The sequence below is a fragment of the Carlito syrichta genome, unplaced genomic scaffold (assembly GCF_000164805.1).
Source record: "Carlito syrichta isolate Samal-C Ts95f unplaced genomic scaffold, Tarsius_syrichta-2.0.1 Scaffold314869, whole genome shotgun sequence".
Classification (NCBI taxonomy): Eukaryota; Metazoa; Chordata; class Mammalia; order Primates; family Tarsiidae; genus Carlito; species Carlito syrichta.
Window position 1 is genome coordinate 425,233 of NW_007258965.1, and position 23,967 is coordinate 449,199.

Here is a 23,967-nt window from a genome sequence, read left to right on the forward strand (position 1 = left end):
TCTCAGTCATGGATAGTGGAGGATGACATGGGAACATGTATAAAGAGGGAAAGCACAGAGATCTCACTTTCCTTGACTTTGCATCAGTGACAACAGCCTGGAATTGTCCACAGGACAGTCAGGAAGGTATAGAAACAGACAAGGAGAAGAAACAGAGGTTGCTTCCTCTCCTGAGTGCCCGATCCCAGATGGACCTGGGCTCGCCCCAGCACATCTGACGTGGTGACCGTCTCACTCCAACCTGGAGCTCCTGCTTCATGTGATCAGGTCCCTCGGCAGAGCTGCAGACATCTCAGACGTCAGGACTCAACTCTGCCTCTGTACCACGGACAGCTCCACCGCCTTGCTTTGGCAATCCCAGAGGCCAGAGTCTGTTCTGGGCAGAGGGATCGCCCCCTGTGGGTAGTGCCTGACCCTGCTGGGGCAGAGATGGGTGGTCACATACAGAGGGCAGAACTGAGTAGCTGCTGAGGGTCTGCAGTGTCATGGGAGGGTGAGAGGGATTTGGAACACTGTCCCTGAGTCAGGAATTCCAGGGTCCTGGGAATCCATGTCCTGTGACTACCTGAGAGTCTGAGAGTCCCAATCACGTCCACACTGCCTGCTGTCTCCTGCGGACTCACCTTCTACCTCACAAGAGCAAGACCTCCCCATGCTCAGTCTGTAGCTCCCCACCACAGCCACCTGCCCTCTGGCACTGGAAAAGTCAGGTGACCTGTCTGTCTCTACATGTTGCTCTCCTCAAAGGCAAAGCTGGGTCTCTCCTACTCACCATGTGCTGGATACCTCAAGGCACAGCATAGGTGCTTGATACCTGGATGGTGACTGAAGGAATGTATGAGTGAATTAATGAATGAATGAAGTGTCTTCCCTCATCTGATCAGAGCTACTTGACAACTCTCCCCTCTAAAATCAAAATAAGCCTCCCCTCTCCATCCCAGTCAATCCTGCATAGATGAGAGAGAGGATGTGGCCTCTGGGCAGACCCCAGAGCATGAGGCAGGGTGCCTGTGTGGTTGGGGAAGGCCGCTTGCCATCTTAGTCCATTCAGGCTGCCACCTCATAAACAGGTTGGCTTAAGAACACCAGCAATTTATTTCTCACAGCTATGGAAAGGTGGAAACAACCAAGATAACTTGCGGGCAGAATCAGTGTCTGGTAAGGGCCCCCTTTCTCACAGATGGTGCCTTCTTCTGTCCTCATGGTGGAAGGGGCCAACACTCCCCCCCAGGGCTGTCTCTTGAGGACAGAAATCCCATGGGGGCTGTATCATCATGACCCAGTCACATCCCAAAGAGAAACAATTCCTAATCCCATCCCATTGGGGGTTAGAATTTCATCTTGTGAATTTGAGATCATGGCACTTGCCACTCTCGACCTTGGTATCTTCTTCTGCAAAGTGGGGAAGTGAGGTCAGAGGGCCTCCCAGCTTATCTGGTTCATGAGGATGTCATAAGCTTTTTGCACACACAGGAGATTCTCTGTGGCTTTTGCATGTTTCTCTTTTTCTTTCTTATCTTCTGATTTCTTTGTTAATCGAGGACCATGGCAAACTTCCTTTTTAAGATGACTTTCTTCCTTTCCAAATACCACTGCACAAAAGACACAACCTTAAGTTCCCAGGGTTTCTGCGAGCAGGAATCCCAGATGTCTTTGGCATGTGTTGACCCATGGAACCCTCAGTTCCACAGCCCTTTTCCCCTGCTCAGTCCTCCTGAGACCTAACTTCCAACCTAGGGGAGAGCCCCCCACTCTGCCTCTACGTTCTACACTGAAGCTCCTGTCATGGGAGATGAGACGTCAGGATTACTGGACAGTAATCCTTTGAGACACTATCCAGGTCTGGTGTGTTGACCTCCTTGTGCAGAGAGGGGATGTCCACCTCATGGTTGCTGAGACAGGAGAGACTGCCTGTCACGCCACCTGGGCCCCATCTCTCCTGACTCCCACATTTAGCCGGTCTTACCTCCATAGATGTTGAAAGTCACATGGGAGCTGCAAGAGTCGAGCCAGATGGGACCTATTTTCACCTTACAGAAAATGTCATCCCAGAGTAAGAGCATCGACAGGGAGACAGGAGATGGCGGTCAAGCCCTACATTGGGTGTGAATTTTGGTGAGTCTCACACACTCTCTAGCCAGGAGTGGATGTGGGGTGGGGGAGAGTTGATCTCCAAGGGCTGACCTGGACCGTGACATAGGCTGTTTGTGAAGTTCCTCCTCTGAGGAGGTTGGTCACTGTTCTGGCCTTGACCCCATGTGGACTCCTCTGCATCTTGAGCTCTTAGTTCCTCAGAGAAAAACCCTGAGAAACAGACTTTCCCCAGCAGCCCTGGCACCTCCCACTCCAGACATGCTGCTGCTGCTGCTTCCTGTGATCTGGGAGACAGAGGTTATGGAGGGACAGGGACAGTATGAAGGTGGTTACATGCTGAGAGTGCTTGGATCGGTGACTCTGCAGGAAGGCCTGTGTATCTCTGTGTGCTGCTCCTTCTCCTTCCCTTAGGAAGCCTGGAACGACTCTGGCCCAGTGTATGGCCATGGGTCCCAGGAAGGGACTAATGTATACTAATCCAGTGGCCATGAATAGCCCAGCTCAAAAAGTGCAGGAGGAGACCCGGGGCTGATTCCACTTCCTCAGAGACCTGTGGACCAATAACTGCACCCCAAGCATCAGAGATAACAGAAGGAGGGACCAGGGGACATACTTCTTTGGGGTGGAGAGAGGAAAAATGGAATGGTATCACAGCCCAGAAGGGAACTATAAACCTGACCAGCTGTGAATGTGACAGATAAGGCACGTGCTCCAGGAGCGACCACAGGGGAAGGTCCTGGGACACAGAGCAGAGTTGGGATGGGACCCCTATCCCAGGTGGGGGCTAAGGTGAAGTGTTTCAGGCTTAGGGAAGGATCTGGACCAGAGCCTGAGCTTTGTAGAGTCTCACCTTGAGCACTCCCTCCTGATCCTGAGTGTCCCCCCTCCTTACCAGTGCTGACTCACACACTTGACATTCTCAGCTCGGGAACCCTGGAGATCGGCCATCCCAGAAACCTGACCTGCTCTGTGCCCTGGGTCTGTGAGTAGGAGATGCACCCCACAATTTCCTGGATGGAGGCCTCCGTGTCTCCCTTGCCCCCCACCAGCACTCACTTCTCGGTGCTTATCCTCATCCTGCAGCCTCAGGACCATGGCACCAGCATCACCTGTCAGGTGACCTTGCTTGGGTCCATGAGAGGGTGACTTGTACCATCCATCTCAACATGTCCTGTGAGAGCTGGGAAAGGATGCCCAGGCCGCTGATGGGGGGTCTTGAGGGCAGTGGGATGGGAATCAGGGCTGGACACAGAGACTGGGACCTGGATTCAAGGCTGGGGATGGGAGTCAGGGCTAGACACTGGGTGCCAGGACCTGTAATCTGGGGCTCAGGAGGTTGTTGTCTACCCCTTCCCCATCTGTGCTGCTCTCAGGAGAGAGGATCAGTGGTCACCACCCCCCACACTGATGCACATCTACTATGTCTTTCTGTCTAAATGCCTCTCAGAACTTGACAGTGACTATCTTCCTAGGAGATGGCACAGGTAAGATGTAGCCCCCTCACTGGGTGGAGGAGCAGGGCTTTCAGTTAGGGCAGGAGCCCCTCCTCATCCTGAACTCACCTGGTCAGCAGAGATCCCTGTGGATGAACCCAGGGCCCCTCCCCACCTTCAGCTCCCATGGCCCCTGAGCATCTGCCCCATTCATCCCTCACTCCCCTCATCCTCCTCCACCTACGCCGCCCTCAGCCCACAGCAAGAACAGAGGGACATTCACACAAGAACGGCTTCGAGGGACTCATCTTTTGTCTCTTGAACACCCCCCCTGCCTTTACTTTTATTTTTCCCAAAAGGTCTGACCTAAGTCCTTCTAGACAGGTGATAGAGTCACTTGGGCTAAAATCCAAAATGCACAGGAGAATCTGTCCCCAGGTGCTCATCCCACTCCCCAGAATTGGCCCCAATAGTCAACTGCTGTGAGCCTTGGTGTGTTCACTTGAAGGACCTCATCATCAATTGATATCAGTAGGACAGACTGTCCTCACCTTCCTCCAGGGTGTGGTGTCCATGGAACAGATGGATCCTGATTCTGTGGACAACTCCTCATGGAGAGTCAGGACATTAATTGTGTTCTGCCAATAGACACTGCAGTGAATTGTCTTGTGTCTATTTTCATAAATATGTGTGGAGTTAGGGGATTAGTGGCCTGAATGGAGAAGAGCTGGGTCCTTATTCTTTCCAGTCTGGAGAGATGCGGACACGTTGATTTCCGTGGAAGATGGATGAGTTTCCATCCCAAAAGGGAGGTTGACGTGTGAGTGTCTTCCCAGCCTTACAACTGAGTTGGGGTGAGACAGTTTGATGTTTTCCAATATCAGGTAAAAATTGGAATCTTCACGTCGTTTTCATGAACGTTTCTCTTCTCATGAATGATATTGTGCACATTTCTATGAAAAGGAGCCGTTGGTATTTCTCTTATTCGGTGAATTGCTTGTTCATAGTCTTTGCTCAACTTTCCTGAGTGACTTGGCTTTTTGACATTTATTCTTGGAAGTTCTTTTCAGTTTGAGAAATCACCGTTTACCAGAAACATGAATTGTAAATACATTTCCAATATGCCACGTGACCTTCTTTTGACTGTCCATGATTGTTCCAATGCACAGGGTGTGAAATATTGGTCTGAACTGACATCCTACCTTGGGGTTATGTGAGCCTGAGTCCCTTCCTCTGTGATTTCTTGGCCTGAATCCTCCAAGCAGAGTCCTTTGGGGAAAAGAAGGATCTTCATGACCCTGTACAGAGATCTGAGCCCTGGGCTCTTGCTCACTCCACTCTGGACACATCAACACAGGCTGAGTTCTCTCATCTGTCTCTGGATCTGAATCTGTTCCTGCATATACATGTTTATTGCAGCACTATTCACAATAGCAAAAACATGGAACCAGTCGTGCTGTCCATCGAAACTGGACTGGGTAAAAAAATGTGGTACATATTCCCAATGGAGTATTATGCAGCCATAAAGAAGGACAAACATATGGGCTTTGCAGCAACTTGGATGGATTTAGAGTCTTTCATGTACAGTGATCTATCGCAGAAAAAAAGAACAGAGTACCACAGGTTCTCACTCATTGGTGCTCCTTGAAAAATTATCATAATTCTATGAGAAAGGAACTGGCAGTAGTGGGAAACTGCCTGGGGAGGTGGGTTTGGGCTGGCAGTTGAGGGAAACTGCCAGGGGAGGTGGGGCACACCTCATCAACAAGGGTACCTGCATAATGAACATTTGTATACCTAACCCTGAATTGTGCCCCACGTCTTTAAAATAGAAAATTTAAAAGTTAAAAATAAAAAAATTAAAAAAATAAAGTGGTGTTCTTTTAAAAGTTAAGCATTGAACCACCATGTGACCCAGCTATTCAACTCTTGGATATTTTCCCAAAAGACCTGAAAGACCTGGACTTAAGTAGGTAGGTATACACCACTGTCCATCTGCATTATTTTCAGGAGTTGAAAGGTGGACAAGACCCAAGTGTCCGTGGACTGATGAAGAGACAGAAAAAAGGCTCTACATCTGTAAAATGGGAATTCTTCATCCTGAAAAGGAATAAATGGAATTCTCATCCATATTACAGCATGATTGTACCTTGAAACAATAGGCAAAGTGAAGGAAGTCAGACACAAAACAACAAATAGAAGGTGACCCTGCCTATGTGACCTACCTAGAATAGGCAAGTTCATCAGGACAAAAAACAAAATGTGGCCCAGGGCTGGAGTTGGGAGCAATAGGGGTGATTGTACAGCAGGGGCAGAGTTTCTGTTTGTGCTGATGCGTAAGTTCTGGGGATGGACAGTGGTGAGGTGAGAGCTGCACAAACAATGGGAAAGTGCTTACTGCCACTTTAGGGTGTTAAGATGGCAAATTTTATGTTACATATATCTTGCCAAGATTAAAGCAGAAAGTAAAAGATGTCTCTGTCAAGATGCTGTCATTCCAGAAACCAGAAGAAAAAAATAATTGAAAAGAGAGCCTGTGGGGTAGTCATCTGTGTTTGGAGAAAAGTCATGCAGGGAAAGGAGGTTGTGACAGATAGGGGAGAGTTTCTGGGTCTAGTGGAGGAGATGATGTCTGGGTAAAGACGTAGAAGAGGTGAGGAAGCAGCTCTGTGTCTGCCTCAGAAAAAAGTCTCCCAGGAGGAGGGAAAGGGAACAGGAGTCAGGGCTCAGAGGCAGCAGCCGGCTTGGGCATAATGGACATGCCCACAGGCCCAAATCTGAGGTAGAGGGAGGCAGGAAGAGAGAGTAGTGGGGAGGACAGTGCAGATTGCATGGGGCCCTAAGGCCTCGCAGAAACCTGGAGGGTAGTGGACCTGGTACCCACTGGAGAATGTGTGCCCCTTATCTATCCTCCCTCCCTCTTACAGCAGTGTCTGGCGCTGTTGTTCCCACCTGAATGCTCAGGTGTCCAATGGTCAGGGCCTGCTTATGAGTGAGAACTTGCAGTATTCCGTTTTTTGTTTCTGTGATAGTGTTGATAGGCTATCCTTGAAGTTGAAGAGAAAGACAAGGAGGAGAAACAGAAGCCAATATTTCTCCCGAATGCCTCTTCCCAGATGGAACTGGGATCTCCCAGCACATCTAACATGGTGACCATCTCACTCCAACCTGGAGCCCCTGCTCTGTGTGATCAGTCCCCTCTGCAGAGCTGCAGTCATCTACAACGTCAGGGCTTAACTCTGCATCAGCACCACAGAAAGCGCCACCACTCTTGCCTGGGTATTCTCAGGAGTCAGAGTCTGTCCCCGGCAGAGGGAGCATCCCCTGTGGACAGTGCCTGGGCCTGCCTGGGCAGAGGTGGGTGGTCACATACAGAGGGCAGAACTCAGAAGCTGCTGAGGGTCTGCGGTATCATGGGAGGGTGAGAGGGATTGGAGCACAGTCCTCGAGTCAGGAATTCCAGGATTCTGGGAATCTACATCCTGTGACTGCCTAATCCCAACCACGTCCACTCGTCCGCTCCCTCCTGAGAACTCCCTTTCCACTCCAGAAGAGCAATACCTCATCCTCAGTCTGTGTCTCCCCCACCACAGCCACCTGCCCTCTGGCCTTGGGAAGGTCAGGTGACTTGTCTGTCTCCCAGCCAGATGTTGCTCTCCTCAAAGGCAACAAGGCTGGGTCTGTCCTTCTCATCATTGCTGGACACCTTGAGGCACAGCAAGGATTCTAGACACCTGGATGGTGAGTGAATGAATGCATGAAGTGTCTTCTCTCATCTATCAGAGATTTGACAGTTCTTCCTTCTAAAATCAAAACAATCCTCCCCTCTCCAGCCCTGTCGATCCTGCATAGACAAGAGAGATGACGTGGCCCCTGGGCAGCCCCCAGAGCATGAGACAGGGCGCTTGTGTGGTTGGGGGAAGTCACCTGCCATCTCAGTCCACTCAGGCTGTGATAACAAGACACATAGAAAGGTGGGGAAGACCAAGATCAATGTACGGGCTGATTCAGTGTCTGGTGAGAGCCTCCTTCCTCACAGATAGCTCCTTCTCCTGTCCTCATGTGGTGAAAGAGGACACACGCTCCCTCAGGTCTGTCTTATAAGGGACAAATTCCACGAGGGCTTCACCATCATGACCCAGTCACATCCTAAAGACTCCAAGTCCTAATACTGTCACCCTGGGGGTTAGAATTTCATCTTATGACTCACACAATTAGATCATGGCACTTGCCACTCTGAAACTTCGTGTCTTCTTCTGCAAATTGGGAAAGGGGGCTAGAGGGACTCTAACTTTCCCAGGTGATAATTGGGTAAGCAGTTCCTCTTTTGCACACAGTTAGCTTCTCTGTGGCCCTTCTGTGTCTCCCCTTCCCATTTTTCTGTTTTCTCTGCAAACCAGGAACCCCAGCACACTGAGGAGCCATGGCCCAGCCCTTCTGACCATTGAGATACAGCAAGTTCCCCTACTGTAAGAGAGGTATTGTGCAAGGATGGGGGCCCCAGGAGGCCACAGAATTCAAGGCAGCGTTCTCAAATGATAACTGAAAAGCAGGGAGGCAGAGAGCATTAATGTGATGCTGCATTTGAGGTAAGATAGACAAGTGGGACCTCATCAAACTGAAAATCTTCTGCAAAGCAAAAGAAACCATCAACAGAGCAAGAAGACAGCCTGTAGATGGGGAAAAATATTTGCCAACTGCATATCTGATAAAGGCCTACATCCAGGATCTACATGGAACTCAAAGGTGCCAAAGGAAAAAAAACAAACTGTCCTATTAAAAACGAGCAAAACATATAAATAGACACTTCTCAAAAGATGCCAACAGATACATGAAAAATGCTCAGCCACACTAATCATCAAAGAAGTGCAAATTAAAACCACACTGAGATATCACCCAACTCCAGTCAAGATGGCCGTCATCAATAATGCAAAAACCACAGATGCTGGAGAAAATGCAGGGAAAAGAGAACCTGTCTACACTGTTGGCGGGCATGTAAGCTAGTACAATCTCTGTGGAAAACAGTGTGGCAATTCCTAAAAGACCTAAAAATCGACCTTCCACAGGACACAGCAATCCCCTTTCTGGGAATATAGTTGAAGGAACTCAGGTCATTCTATAAAAAAGATAACTGCACACGCATGTTTATTGCAGCATTATTCACAACAGCAAAATTATGGAACAAACCGTGCAACCCACTGAAAGTGGATTGAATTTTGAAAATGTGGTACATATACACGAAGGAATGTTATGCAGTCATCAAGAAGGACAAACTTATGGACCTTGCAGCAACTTGGATGGATTTGGAGTCTATCATACTCAGTGATCTATCACAGACACAAAGAACTGAATGCCACATGTTCTCACTTATAAGTGAACCCTGAACATTTATCATAATACTGCAAGAAAGGGATTGGCAGTAGCAGGATGCTGCTGGGGAGGGTAGGGTGGAGGGCACATAACATCAGTAAGGGTACCTGATCCCAAATCAGGTGAAGTGGGGTCCAAGAGGAGGCCCAAAGTTTACTTGTACAATGACCACTTATCTACCTGATCCTGAACTGTACCCCACATCTTTAAAATAAAATATAACATTAAAAAAGAAAGTGAGGCTGGGGACTCCTTAGGGGAATTGGAGTGTGTCCCCTAGGAAAGGGAACAAAGTACATGCAAGGTTGTATTTTTTGAATACTGTTCACTTGTGTAAATCACTGAGCTGTTCTTTTGGGGGCACTTTATTTTTTTCTCGATTTTAAGGATGTGAGGGACAATTCAGGTTTAGGTATACGAATGTTCATTATGCAGGACCCTTGTTGATAAGGTGTGCCCCTTCCTCCCCTGGCAGTTTCCCTCAACTGCAATCCCACCCCTCCTCCCTTGGCAGTTTCCCACTACTGCCAATTCCTTTCTTATAGTATTATGATAATTGTTCAAGGGCCACTTATGAGTGAGAACATATGGTACTGTATTCTTTGTTTCTGTGATAGATCACTGAGTGTGATCAACTCTAAATCCATCCAAGTCGCTACGAAGTCCATATGTTTGTCCTTCTTTATGGCTGCATAATATTCCATTGTGTAAATGTACCACTTTTAAAAAATCCAGTCCAGCTTTGATGGGCAGCAAGGTTGGTTCCATATTTTTGCTATTGTGAATAGAGCAGCAACAAACCTGCATGTCCAGGTATCTTTTTGGTAGAATGACTATTGTTCCTCCAGGTATATTTTTTTGGGGCCCTTTAATCCTGATAGCTTCTATTAATCCAGCAAAAGGTTCAAGAAAACCTGATGTGGGTCTAAGGAGGCCCCACCTCCTAGCATCCTGCCTTCCCAGCTTAGCCACACAGTTTAAAAAATCTGCTGAATTCAGAGGCATGTTTCTCCTCCCATGAAATCCTGATACCTGAGGGGACAGCCCCAAAGCTGGTGTCCTTGTTCCATGTCTCCTGTCTACCTGGGCTTCTGGACTCCTGGGAAAGAACCTGTAGGAGCAAAGCCCTGGGATCGGCAGAACCATCATGCTCTAGAGTGACCAGGGGACGTGTGTCTTAGTGACTTGACAGTGGGAAAGAAATCCCACCTGGTGACCAGAGAGCTGTAAAGAGACAGAAATGCCCACCTTTTCAAAACCTGCCCCTTCCCTGTGAATTTTGTCCCTTCATATCCCACTGCATGATATTCAAAGCCTTAAGTTCCCAAGCCTCCTGTGACCAGGTTTCTCTGTTGTCCTTGGTGATTGTTGATACATGGAACCTTCAGCTCCACAGCCCTGTGACCCCTGCTCAGTCCTCCTGAGACCCAACCTCCAGCCTCCAACTTAGGGATGAGCCCCCACCCTGACTGTGTGCCCCCCACTGAAGTTCCTGTGGTGGGAGATTAGATGTCAGGAGACTTATCTCCCACTGGATGGTGACTCCTTGGGGACAGCATACAGGGCTGGTGGGTTGACCTTGTGTAAAGGGGATGCCCACTTCATGGACATTGGGGGAGAGAGCAGAGGTTGCCTGTTGCCCCACTTGGGCCCCATCCCTCCTGACTCTCACCTTCAGCAGGCCTAGGAGTCCCAGGGGTCTGGCCAGATGGGACCTATTTTCACTTGCAGAAAATGTCATCCCATAGGAAGGACGCCGACAGGGAGGAAGGAGATGCAGGTCAGGCCCTGCACGGGGTGTGAATTTGGGTGAGTGTCTCATCCTATATGGGTTCCTGGAGTGGACGTGAGGTGGGAGACAGTTGATCTCCAAGGACTGACCTGGCCTTGATAGCATGTGGGAGTGAAGTTCCTCAACTGAGGAGGTCACTGCTCTGGCCTCGCCCCCAGTTTCCTGTGGGGCCTCCGCTGAGTCTTGAGCTCTTAGTTCCTGAGAGAAGAACCCTGAGAAATAGACTTTCCCCAGCAGCCCCGGCACCTCCCACCCCGACATGCTGCTGCTGCTGCTGCCTCTGCTCTGGGGGACGGAGGGGATGAAGAGAGGCTATGGGGATGGCTTCACGCTGAGTGTGCAGACGTCAGTGACGGTGCAGGAGGGCCTGTGTGTCTCTGTGCCCTGCTCCTTCTCCTACCCCCATAATGGCTGGACTGACTCTGACCCAGCTTATGGCTACTGGTTCCGGGAAGGGGCCAGTGTATACTTTGATGCTCCAGTGGCCACAAACAACCTATCTCGAGAAGTGCAGGAGGAGACCCAGGGCCGATTCCGCCTCGTGGGGGACCCTCAGGTCAACAACTGCTCCCTGAGCATCAGAGACGCCAGGAGGACGGATGAGGGGACATACTTCTTTCGGGTGGAGAGAGGAAATGTAAAATGGGCCTACAGCCCATATAAGAATTACAAACCTGACCAGGTCTCTTTGCGAGTGACGGGTAAGGCTCAGGCTCCAGGAGTGGCCACAGAGGAAAGTCGCGGGGCCACTAGGCAGGGTTGGAATGGGACCTCTTTGCTGGGAGAGGCTTGGGGTGAAGTGGGTCGGGCTCAGGGGAGGAGCTGGACCAGAGTCTGAATTTCTCCAGGTCCCACCTCAGATTCTCTCGCCTGATCCTGCATGTCCCCCTCTCCTCAACAGCCCTGACTCCCAATATCCTCATCCCGGAGATCCTGGAGTCCGGACAACCCAGGAACCTGACCTGCTCTGTGCCCTGGGCCTGTGAGCAGGGGACACCCCCCAAAATCTCCTGGACAGGAGCCTCTGTGTCTCCCCTTCGCCCTGCCAGTGCTGCCTCCTCTGTGCTCACCCTCATCCCGAAGCCCCAGGATCATGGTACCAACCTCACCTGTCAGGTGACCTTGCCTGGGGTCAATGTGACCACAAGGACTGTCCATCTCAACGTGTCATGTGAGTTTGGGTCAAGATGCCAAGATCCCTGTTGGGGGGGTCCCTGAGGGCAGTGGTTTGGGGGTTATGGCTGGACATGGGCTACTGGGTCCCAGAATCCGGGCTCGGAGAGTTCGTCAGGAGGACACTGGCTCCACCTTCCCTGACTATGCAGCTCCTGGGAGAGAGGGCCAGTGCCCACCCCCCACACATTGATGTAGTTCTGTCATGTCTTTCTGTCATGTCTTTAAGACGCTCCTCAGAACTTGACGGTGACTGTCTACCAAGGAGATGACACAGGTAGGATAGAGCCCCATCCTTGTGTGGGGGAGCATGGCCTTGAGCTCAGGGGAGGGCACCTTCTCATCCTAGACTAACTTGGTCACCAGAGAGCCCTTATGGGTGAACACAAGACCCCTCCCCATCTTCAGTCTCTGTGGTCCCCTGAGCACCTGCCACATCCACCCTTCACTCCCCTCAGACTCCTTCACACGTAATCTCCTCGGCCTACAGCAAGGACAGGGTCATATTCACACAGCAGGACCAGCCTCGAGAGCCTCATCATCCATCTCCCGATCTTGCCTGTTGGCTTGGCTTTTATTTCTCCCAAGAGTTCTGATCTAAATCCTTCTGGGCATGTGAAGGAGTCACATGGGCTAAAATCCAAAATGCACTGCAGAGTCTGTCCCCAGATGCCCATCCCCCTCCCCAGAATCCACCTGTGTCCATCCAGGCTGCTCTGAGCCTTGGTGTGTTCACCAGAAGGATCTCAGAGGCTGTTTGTGGCATCTTCTAAGGGGACATCATGGCACTAAGTTTATCCCACCACAGAAACACTGTAATGAGTTATCTCGTATCTCCTTTCACATGGAATGTCTAAGTCAGTGGAACTAATTCCTAAAAGTACAGTAGGGTTATGTCTTTTGTTTGTTATAATTTTGAGTGATGTGGCCAAATTGTTCTCCTGAAAGGTGAACAGATTGACGTACCCAGCAGTGAGTGGTGATAGTGTGTGTTTCCTGCCCTTCAGACTATGTCTGTGTGTCTGCCTTCTTATCTCATTTCTGTATATTTCTTCCTTCTCTCTGTCTCTCTGACCATCTGACCCTCTGTCTCTTTCTCGACAGCAGCCAGAGACCTGAGAAATGGCTCATCTCTCTCAGTCCTAGAAGGCCAGTCTCTGCGCCTGGTCTGTACTGTCAAGAGCAATCCCCCTGCCAGTCTGAGCTGGATCCTGGGTAACCTGACCCAGAACCCATCACAGTCCTCGAGTGCTGGGGTGCTGGAGCTGCCTCGTGTGCACCTTGGGGATGAAGGAGAATATACCTGCCGAGCTCAGAGCCATCTGGGCTCCCAGCACTTCTCTCTGAGCTTTTCCCTACCAAGTGAGTGCAGTGGTGTCAGGGGAGGGGCTGGGGAGAGAACACACCTGCCACCCTCACCATCCACCCAGCAGCCCCCGGACATCAGAGGGGAGCTCAGGTCTGGTCTGTGCTCAGCTGTGAGGCCTGGATGTTCACTGGACCTAGAGCATCCCTGTCCTTTTCCTGCTGGGCCAGGGGTATGAGAGGATGAGGGAGGAGGGGGGTCTTGAAGGGGAGGGGCTGGGGCCTGGTCAGGTGTGTCAAGGAGACAAGGTCCTTGCTTTGCAGGACTTTGAGGGAGAGAAATGTGAGACACTCGCTTTGGGCACCAAACTTTAAAAGTCAAACATAAAACAACTCAGGGAGTTAATGAAATAATATTGTGATTCATGATCTTTTATAAATTAAAATTGTAAAGTATCTCCACCGTGAAACAAGACCAAATCTGAAAGTAGAGATAGGAGCCCCCAGCTCTCATGCCTCACTGGCCTCACCTCGTCCCCTCCTCTCTCTCACCCTGTTCTCTATGTTTGGGGGGGGAGACAGAAGTCCAGGGCCTCCCAGAAAGCAGGAGGGGAAGAGACCTGGTCTTGGGGTGAGCCCCCTAACAGCTCCTGTCCACCCACAGGGGGAGTGTCACCTGTGTCTGGAGTGATGCTGAGGGCTCTCGTGGGAGCTGGAGTCGTCGCCCTGGTCTTCCTTTCCTTCTGTCTCATCTTCATCATGTAAGCATTGACCTTGTGGAGGGAGGAGAGTCCTATGGGAGGGTGGGTCAGGAGCAGAGTCCCTGGGTCAGAGCTGGAAGAACCCAGATGGGCCAAGAGTTTGAAGCAAGCACAGGAAACGGGTCACAGACGCAGTGAGAATGTCTCAAGGGCCCCTGGTTGTGGGACTTGGGACCCAGTCGGTGTGAACCTTGGGTCCCAAGTCCAGGAGGAGGAGCCTGTGTTCTCACCTGTCTCCCCTCTTGGTCCCTTTTCCAGACCCTTAATAGGAAATGGGGGGTGGTGTCAGTCTACCCACTGCACCCCAATCCAGCCAGACTGAAAGGGTCTCTGGTCTCTCACTCAGAGTGAGGTCACACAGGAGGAAGTCGGCAAGGCCAGCAGCGGGCAAGGGGGCTGCAGGCATGAAGGATGCAGTTGCTGTCAGGGGCTCAGCCTCTCAGGTGAGTGTCGTGGGTGTCTCCACATCCAGCCTCCAGCCTGGACACCTCCCACACGATGGCCCCCAGGATTGCTCAGTTAGGCATGGCTAAAGCATCTCTCCTCCTCCCCACAAGCTGCCTTCTCTCCAGGATTCCCCATTTGCTGACAGCAAGATGACAACTGCCCCATACCAGGCACAGTGGAGGAGTCCCCTCCTTTCTCTCCTCCCTTTCTTGTCTATAGTCCAGGTTCACCACATCTTGTCTGTTTCCCCCTTAAGATCTACAGCATCACCCCCCACTTTTCCCCAACCCACTTGTCGCTGAGGCTTCGGGATCTTCCCCTGGGATCTCCTCACCTCCCTGCCTTTCGCCTCTCCTTTCCCACCTGGGGGGACCTTCCAGAAGCCATCATTGTCCAGTTCCTCTGCCTCTGGATGGCTGTTCCCCACCCCACACTGTCCTGGTCAGAGGATGAAAACCCTTTTCTGTAGAGCCAGAGAGTAAAAGCTTTGGCTTTCTGGACTGTGCAGTCTTTGTTGTGGCTACTCAGCTCTGCTGTTGTAGCAGGAAGGCAGCCCTGGATCCTGTGGAAATGAGGTGTTGGTCTGTGTTCCAATAAAACTTTATTCACAAAATCAGGCAGTGGGTGGGACTCGACCCAAGGGCTGTAGCTTGATAATCCCTGACCTAGAGTGAAAATCCCAAACTCCTCAGCCCGTGGCCCTGCACATTCTGGTGTCTTAAGTGCCTGCCTCTCCAGTGGGATGGGAGTCAGGGTGAGGTAACTGAGGCTCTTGCCTCAGGTGCAAAATGTGTGGGGGTGTCGAAAATATTAGTAACTTAGACAATATTTCAATGCACGATATTTTTAATAACTAAAATTAATGAAAAGTTAATGATGTGAAAATATCAAAATTTTAAATAATGGCAGGATCAGTAATCTAAAGTTAGGAATTATCTAAGATCATGACTTAGTCAAGAGAAATTGTCAAGCAGGGCAGCATTTTCAGTCGAAAATCAGAGAAATAAAAAAGGACATTTTGAAAATATGATCTCTGCTTTGCTTGTTATAGATCCAAGAATACAGATGATAATAAATTTGCTTTGAGTATACCTAGAAATTGTAAACTTAAATGTTTTCATTCATATCATTTTTTAATTCATCAGTAGTATTTCAATTATTTTAATGTTCTGGAAAAAACTGACCTTTTACAAAACATAAAAACATATAAATAGGGACATATTGCCCCCCACCCCCGACTCTATTTATCTCAGCAGAACATTGTCACTAATCTGGGTTTAAAAATTTTTTTGTTCTCTGTGGATTTTTTGCATTAATTTTGATTTTTAAAATACGACATGAGCATATTATTCATAGCAATTAATGAGATTTCACACCCTTGGTTAACTTTGTGCTCTCTACGAGGTCCTCGCATTCCTCACCCCAGTCTCTGCCCTTCCTCCTGCTGCTTTTGATACTTCCTCTGTGTCCGTCCACGCTGCACCCTTCACTGTCACTACCAGAACAAGGTTGTTTGTGCCTCTGGCTCCCTGCATGGGCTGTTCCTCCCTCCTCAAATGCTCTTCTCGCTCCACTCCTCCACCTTCATTCTTGTTTATGCTTCATGCTCCAGGGTAACACCACACTCGCCATTTATCGACTGGATTCAGAGTGTGCCTGGAAGTCTGTTGGAAGGGTTTAAAGCAGCTGAGTAAACATTCGCCCTTTCATTCATTAATTCATTCAGGAAAAGTATGCGTACCTCGCAAGAGATGAACACTGTAGATGTTGGGGACCCACCTGTGGAAACATTAGAAATCTAGGGCTCATGAGGTTTTATTCTAGATGAGGGTTGTGTCCAAACTAATGGACCAAATAACCGACCAGACAATAAATAAACAAATACAGTGTAAACACAGAAATGCAATTTGGAAATATGCAGAGTTCAGAAAATAGGAAGCACTGAGGAGTAGCCAGTGGATTTATTTTTATCTATCTATCCTATTTCTATCTATCTATCTATCTATCTATCTATCTATCTATCTATCTATCTATCTATCTATCTATCCATCTATCTATCTAATTTCTTTCTTTCTATCTTCTTTCTTTCTTTCTATCTCCCTATTCTATTTCTGTCTCTACCATCTATCTATTTTTCTATCTCTGTCTCTATCAACTACCTATCTATTCTCTGTATCATATCTATCTATATATCTATCATCTATCTATCATTCTGTATCTATCTATATATCTATCTTTCAACTATCTACCTCTATCTATTATTTAATATTTATCTACCATTTATCTACCTATTCTATCTCTCTATCCTCTATCTATTGTCTATCCATCTGTATCTATCTCTATCTCTATCATCTATCATTCTATCTCTATCATCTATCTATCTTTATCTCTATCTATCTATCATCTACCTACTTATTCTATCTCTCTATCATCCATCATCTGTCTCTAGCTCTAACTATCATCTCTCTACCTATTCTCTCTATCACCCATCTGTCTATCTAATCTATCATGTATCTATTTATCCATCATCTATCATCTATCTATTCATTCACCTATCTATCTGGGTAAGAAAAAATGTGTGACATCTTAGCCATCGTTAAGTATATATTGTGCAAGACACTCTAGAACCTACTCTTCTTGCAAAACTGAAACTCTGTATCCATTGAGCAGCTCCCCATTTCCCCTTCTGTCCCCCTAGACCCTGGCAATCACCATTCTATTTTTTGTTTTGATGAATTTGATGATCCTAGATACCTCACAGAAGCGAAATCACAGTGTCTGTCATCTTGTGACTGCCTTTTGCCACTGAACCTATGTCCTCAAGTTTCATCCATGTTGTCATGTGTGACAGGTTTTCCTTCATTTAAAGGGTGAATGACTCCCGTTGTATCCCTTTGCACCACATTTTCCCTATCTGTGTAGCCATTGGTGGACATTTGGGTGGTCTCCACCTTTTGGTTATTTTAAATAATGCTGCAGTTAACATGGGTATGCAAATCATCTTTTCCTGATCTGGCTCTTAATCTTCTTGGATATATACCAGTGGCAGAATTGCTGGATTATGTATTGATTCTCTTTTTACTTTTAAATGGATACATATTATTTGTTCATGTTATGGGTACATGCCATATTTTGTTACACGTCGAATGTGTAATCACGTCAGAATTTTCAGGGTATCCCTAAATTAGAGTATGTATCATTTCTATGTGTTGAGGACATCCCAAGACCCCTCTCCTAGCTATTTTGAAATAGTCAATACATTGTGGTTAACTGAAATCACCTTGCTTTTCTATACAACATTAGAACTATTCCTTCTTGCTAACTGTATGTGTGTGACCATTAACTAGACTCTTCATCCCACCACCCTCTCCCCCGCAAAAACAGAAAAAAACAAAACCTCCCAGTCACTGGTAACTGTCATTCTAGTCTACCTTCCTGAGATCAACTCTGTAGCTTCCACATATAAGTGACAACACCTGATATTTGACTTTCTGTACCTGGGTTATTTCCCTTAACATAATGACCTCTCATTCCATCCATGTTGCTGCAAATGATAGGATTTCATTTTTTTAATGCTAAATAGTGTTCTATTGTGTATATATACCACATATTTAATCTATTATCTGTTGATAAAAATTAAGCATGACCACATATCTTTGTAAATAATGATACCATAAACATGCGGGTGCAGGTATCCCTTTGATATACTAATTTCCTTTCCTTTGGGTAAACACCCCGAAGTGGCATTACTGGATCATGAAGTGATTTTAATTTCAGGATTTTGAGAAATATCGGTATTGTTTCGCATGATAGCTGTACTAATTTACATTCCTAACGACAATGTATAAGCATTTCCTTTTCTCAGCATCTTCACTAGCAACTATTATTTTTTGTCTGTTTGATAATATCCATTCTAATTAGGATAAGATGATATCTTATGGTGGTTTGGATTTGCATTTCCCCAATGAAGAGTGATGTGGAGCATTTTTTCATATATCTGTTGGCCATCGGTGTGTCTTCTTTTAGAAAAGTCTATTTCCATTTGTCTGCTTCTAAATGGGATTGTCTTTCTTGTTGAGTTGTCTGAGTTACGTGTATATTCTGGTTTTTGGTCCCTTCTTAGGTAAATAGTTTGAAATTATTTTCTCCCATTCAATTTATTTTCTTGTTTGTTTAGCGAGTAGTTCATCAATTTTATTTATTTTTTTCCCCAAACCAATTTTTTTTGTTTTATTGAGTCTTTGTATTTTTTTTGTCTTTATTTCATTTCATTCTCTTCTGATTTTTAGTATTTTTCCCTTATACTAACTTGGGGTTTGGTTTGTTCTTGCTTTTCTATTATCTTATGGTGCATATCATTAAGTTTTTGTCTTTCTTTTTTTTTTTTTCTTTCTCTTGCTTTACTGCTCGGACTAGGGCTTTCAATGCTACTTAAATAGGAGTTGTGAGAATGGGTATCCTGTACTTGTTTAAGTTCTTAGAGGAAATGCTCTCAACTCTTGCACATCCATTATGATCCTGGCTGTCAGCTTGTTATAGATGAATCTTATTATTTTGAGGTATGTTCCTTTGTAACCCAGATGGTTGAGAACTTTTATCATGAAGGAACATTTTATTTTATCACATGTTTTCTTCTGTGTCTGTTGAGATGATCATGCAGTGCTTGAATTTAGTTCTATTTATGTGGTGAAACACCATCATAGATTTGCATTTGTGGAACCAACCTTGCATCCCAGATAGAAAGCCCACTTGATCATGATGAATGCTCTTTCCCATGTGCTGTTAGATGCAGTTTGCTAGCATTTTGTTGAGGATTTTGGCATCTATGTTCATTGGGCGCATAGACCAGTAGTTTTCTTTTTTTGTAGTGCCTTTGCCAGATTTTGGCATCAGGCTGACATTTGCTTCATAGATTGAGTTAGGGAGGAATGCCTCGTCCTCAATTTTTTTGAATGGTTTCATTTGGACTGGTATCAGCTCTTCCTTGTTTGTCTGGTAGAATTCAGCTGTGAATCCATCTGGTCCAAGGCTTTATTTGGTTTGTAGTTTTTTTTGTTTTTGTTTTTTACTGATGCAGTTGAGTGACTTATTATTGGATGGTTCAGGATTACAATTTCTTCCTGTTTCAATCTTAAGAGGTTGGATGTTTCCAGCAATTTATCTGCTCTCTCTAGGTTTTCTAGATTCATGCATAGAAATGCTGATAGTAGTCTCTGATAAGCTTTTGTATTTCTGTTGGATCACCTTTTTCATTTCTATTTGTACATATTTGAATTATCTATCTATCTATCTATCTATCTATCTATCTATCTATCTATCTATCTATCTATCTGTCATCTATCTATCTATCTAACCGGCATTGTATCAACACTGGTTATCCTTTCAAAAAACCAACTTTTCATTTCTTGATCCTTTGTATTTTTTTCTGTTTCAATTTTATTTACTTCTGACTTGATTTTGAGTATTTTTTTTCTGTTAGCTTTGAGTTTAGTTTGTTCTTCTTTTCTAGCCCCTGTAGCTGCAATGTTAGGTTGTTTATCTGAGATCTTTTTTCTATTTTCTTGATGTGGGCATTTAGTGCTATGAACTTTCCTCTTATCTCTGTTTTTGTGGCATCTCAGATAGTTTGGTAGGTTTTGTCTGCATTTTCATATATTTCAAAGAATTTGTTTTTAATTTCGGCCTCGATTTAGGTGTTTACCCAAAAGTAATTCATAGTCAAGTTGTTTAGTTTCTATATATTTGTGTGACTATGAGAGTTTCTCTTGGTATTGATGTCTATGTTTATTCTGCTGTGGTTAGAGAATATGCCTGATATAATTTTGATTTTCTGGAATTTTTAAAGACTTTTTTTGTGTAAGTTTGTGGTCCATCTTAGAAAATATTCCATGTGCAGAATAGAAGAATGCTTGTTATGTGGTTGTTGGTTGAAGTATTCTAGAGATGTCTGTTATGTTCAGTTAGTCAAGTGTTTAAGTTCTGAATTTCTTTGTTCGTTTTCTGCCTTGATGTTCTGTCTAAATACGTTAGTGTGGTGTTGAAGTCCTTACTACTAAAAGGTTGCTGTCTAAGGCTTCCCTTAGGTCTAGTCGTAATTGTTCTATATATCTGGATGCTCCAATGTTGGGTGCATATATATTTAGTATGATTAAGACTTCTTGTTCATTGTCCCTTTATCATTATGCAGTGCCTTTCCTTGTCCTTTTCTACTATTGCTGGCTTCAAATCTGATTCATCTGATATAAGAATGGTGATCCCTGCTCCTTTTCCATTTTCTATTGTATGGTAAATCTTTTTCTATCCCTTTACCTTAATATCATATATTGTTAGATGTGAAATGAGTCTTCTGAAGAAAACAACAGGATAGGTCTTGGATTTGTATGCAGTTTCCACTTTATGTCTCTTATGTGGGGCATTTAAGTCATTGATTTTCGAGGTTACTATTGATATGTGGGCTTTCTTTTCCTGTCATAGTGTTGCCAGCTAGTTGCTTTATAGTCTCAGACTGTGGTTACTTAAGGGTTCATGGGCCATGTAGTTATGTGTGCCTGTGTATTAAGAGGTATTGTTCTTTATTTCCATGTTCAGAACTCTCTTAACCATCTCTTGTAGGGCAGGTCTGGTGTGAAGAATTCTTTAGTGAATACTTGCCTAGGAAGCTTTGTTTGACAGGGTTAGAAATTCTTGTCTGGAATTTCTTCTCTTAATAATGCTAAAAATGGGACCTCATTCTCCTTTGGTTTTTCAGGTTTTTGCTGAGAAGTTCGCTGATAATCTGATGGGTCTCCCAGATGAGTGTCATGGCCCTTCCTTCAAGCTGCATTTAAGAATTTGAAAAGTGTAATGACTATGTATCCTGGAGGTTGTCACCTCACATACTGTCTCATAAGAGTTCTCCTAATTTCTTGTATCTGGATGTTGATCTCTCTAACAAGATTGCAGAAGTTTTATTTGATTGTTCTCAAATTCTTTTTCTGGGTTGTTTCCAGTCTGTTCTCTCTCAGGAATGCCAATTAGTTGCATGGGTTTTTTTTTTTTCCTCTTTACAAAATCCCATAGTTTGTGTAGGCTTTGTTCATTTTTTTGCCAAATCTTTTAAATTTATTTTTGTTTGACTGTGCTGATTTGAAGGATTGGTTTTCAAGGTCTGAAGTTCTTTCTTCTGCCTGGCCTACTGTGCTCCGAGGCTCACAACTATATTCTGAAATTCCTGAAGTGAATTCTTCAATTCCAGAAGTTCGGTTTGGTTATTTCTTACTATGACCGTTTTCTCTTTGAATTCTTGGATTATTTTCCTGGCTTCTTTGTTTTGGATTTCCGCGTTCTCTTGTCTCTCACTGAGTTCCTATTCCATCCATATTCTCAATCCTGTGTCTGTCTGTCATTGTGGACATTTCATTCTAGGAGCCGTTGCTGGGGAGCTGGTGTGATCTTTTGGAGGAATTGAATTACTCTGGCGTTTGGTATTTCTGGAGTTCTTACACTGATTTCTTCTCATCTGGGAGAGCTGACTTTTTTCCTTTTTTGGAATTCGCTATCTTGGGATTAGGCTTCCTGAGATTTTCTTCTTTTCCTTGTGGATTGACTGTGGTGTGTATTGTGTAGAGTGATCTTCCTTGTCTAGTCCCCTCCCTGACCCACAGGCAATAGAGATGGGGGCAGTGTCAGTGGCATCTGGGAGGGGCCAGACAGCTAGCTCTGGGAGTTGGGCCCTCACGGAGCTCCGAGTGGCAGTCTTCAGGCGGGAGTGGGGAGGCTGAACCATCCGGAGGCCCAGTGGGAGGCAGAAATGCCCCAGCTGGCACGGAGTCATGGAGATGCCCTACCTCCCCCGTTTCCTCCCTGGCCTGCCTGTGGCAGGGGCGGAGGCAGTGGTGGCGGAGGCTGCAACGGCGCAGACCTTATCCGCGACCCCCGGAATTCAAGTCGCGGCTGCAGGGTTCAGGCGGGGGCGGGGCGGGGGCGGTGGGGACCTGTCTGTGAGCAGGTGAGCCCCATTTGGCAGGGAGCCGCGGAGGCGGGGGGCGCCGGCATGTTGTCTGCTCGTTTCTTCTTCCCTGGCTGAGGTGTCTGACCCGGGGCTGCACGAAAGCGCCAGCCCGGCTTCCCGCGGGGCGGCGGCAGCCGGGGCTGGACGGCTCAGAGCAAGAGCCCGCGGGGCTCCACGGGGCCCGAGCAGTGCCCTGTCCAGACACCAGGGGGCGCCTGCATCTGATGGAGACCGGGGCGGGGGCAGAGGGGAGAGATTTCCCAGACTCGGGTTGCAAAGTCCTGGCAGAGGCCTGGAAGCCCAGGGCTTCTCTTCCGGAAAACTCCTTCCCCGCGTTAGGATCCTCTTGCATCTCCAGCCGGAGCCGGCTCTGCGGGCTGCCGGCCTCGCTCCCCTCCACGCTTCGAGGCTCCCGGGGCTTCTCTGGTGGATTCAGCTGCTTCCCAGACGGTCCACCCGTGAACAATTCTCCCTCGCTGTTTCAGTCCCTCCCGTGAGAGAGGAGACCACCAGCTGCTTCCAGTCCGGCATCTCCAAGCAGAACAGTACCACTCTCACAAAGTATTACATATTTAAGGAAAGAATGAATGAAGGAGATTTCAACAAAATGCACGTGGGATGAATGGAGGAAGGACCTCAGGGGCGACCTTCCTGGCCTCTCTCTGACTTACCCTAACTCCGTGTTTCTGCTCTGATCTCTTCCTCCCCCCTTTCTCTCTCTTCACTCAGGGTCCTCTGACTGAATCTCACGTGGAGGACAACTCCCCAGCCCAGTCTTCTCCAGCTGTGGTGGCCTCCACTGAAAAGGACCAAGAACTCCAGTATGCATCCATCACCTTTGATATGAAACCTCGGGTCCCTCACGGCCAGGAGGCCCTCGGCAGCGAGTACTCGGAGATCAGGATCCACAAGTGAGAGGCTGTCGAGCCTCTGCCCTGGGGGAGGCATCACGGCCTCTCCAGGCAGAGGGCCAGGCAGAAGCCGACTCCCGTGGAATTAAAAGCCCTTTCAGCAGTACACCATAAGTGCACTGAAAGGAACACTGGCTTGGGAATCACAGCGCTTCAAATCTGAATGCATACTTTGCCCCTTTGTTTAGTAAGTGACAGATTCCTACCTCTCTGTACCTCAGTTTCCTTCTCTATAAAACAGGAACAGGAAGCCCTACCTGGAAGGCTGTGGTGAGCATTACAGGAGTGAAATCCCGTGAGAGCTCCTGGTACAGGGTGTAGACTGAGCACACATTGGATTCCTGTGCCCAGACAAAAAAACCCCGCTGGGAATGTCCCCTGACTCTGGAGGTGACCAGAAATGATATGTCTGTGCCACTTGCCTGCAAATAGCTGTTCCACATCTTTCCAGGAAGTGATCACAGCCTGAGAGTCAGGTGCATTCGACACCTGGACCTGCCCACCTCTTCAACCTCATCTCTTTTCCTTTGATCTCTGGGCCTCCTGGATCACCATAGTGTGTGCACCTTGTGTAGGCTAAGGAGAAGGTATCATTTGGACACACAGAGCTCCCTGTTCTGCTCACAGACCCTCCATGGCTCCCAGGACCTAACTAGCCCATCATGGTCTCCTCATGAGATCACTCCTCCCG

At 47.1% G+C, this 23,967-nt stretch overlaps 1 protein-coding gene across 1 annotated transcript; it reads left to right on the top strand.

Annotated features, from left to right (window-relative positions):
- The first annotated feature begins 10,948 nt into the window (after window positions 1-10,948).
- On the top strand, window positions 10,949-23,280 carry LOC103274737 (sialic acid-binding Ig-like lectin 8). The gene is made up of 7 exons (XM_008072158.1): window positions 10,949-11,390; window positions 11,591-11,860; window positions 12,092-12,139; window positions 12,967-13,236; window positions 13,832-13,928; window positions 14,275-14,371; window positions 23,095-23,280. The coding sequence occupies exons 1-7, from the start codon at window positions 10,949-10,951 to the stop codon at window positions 23,278-23,280; spliced, it is 1,410 nt and encodes a 469-aa protein (XP_008070349.1).
- Window positions 23,281-23,967: the final 687 nt, after the last annotated feature.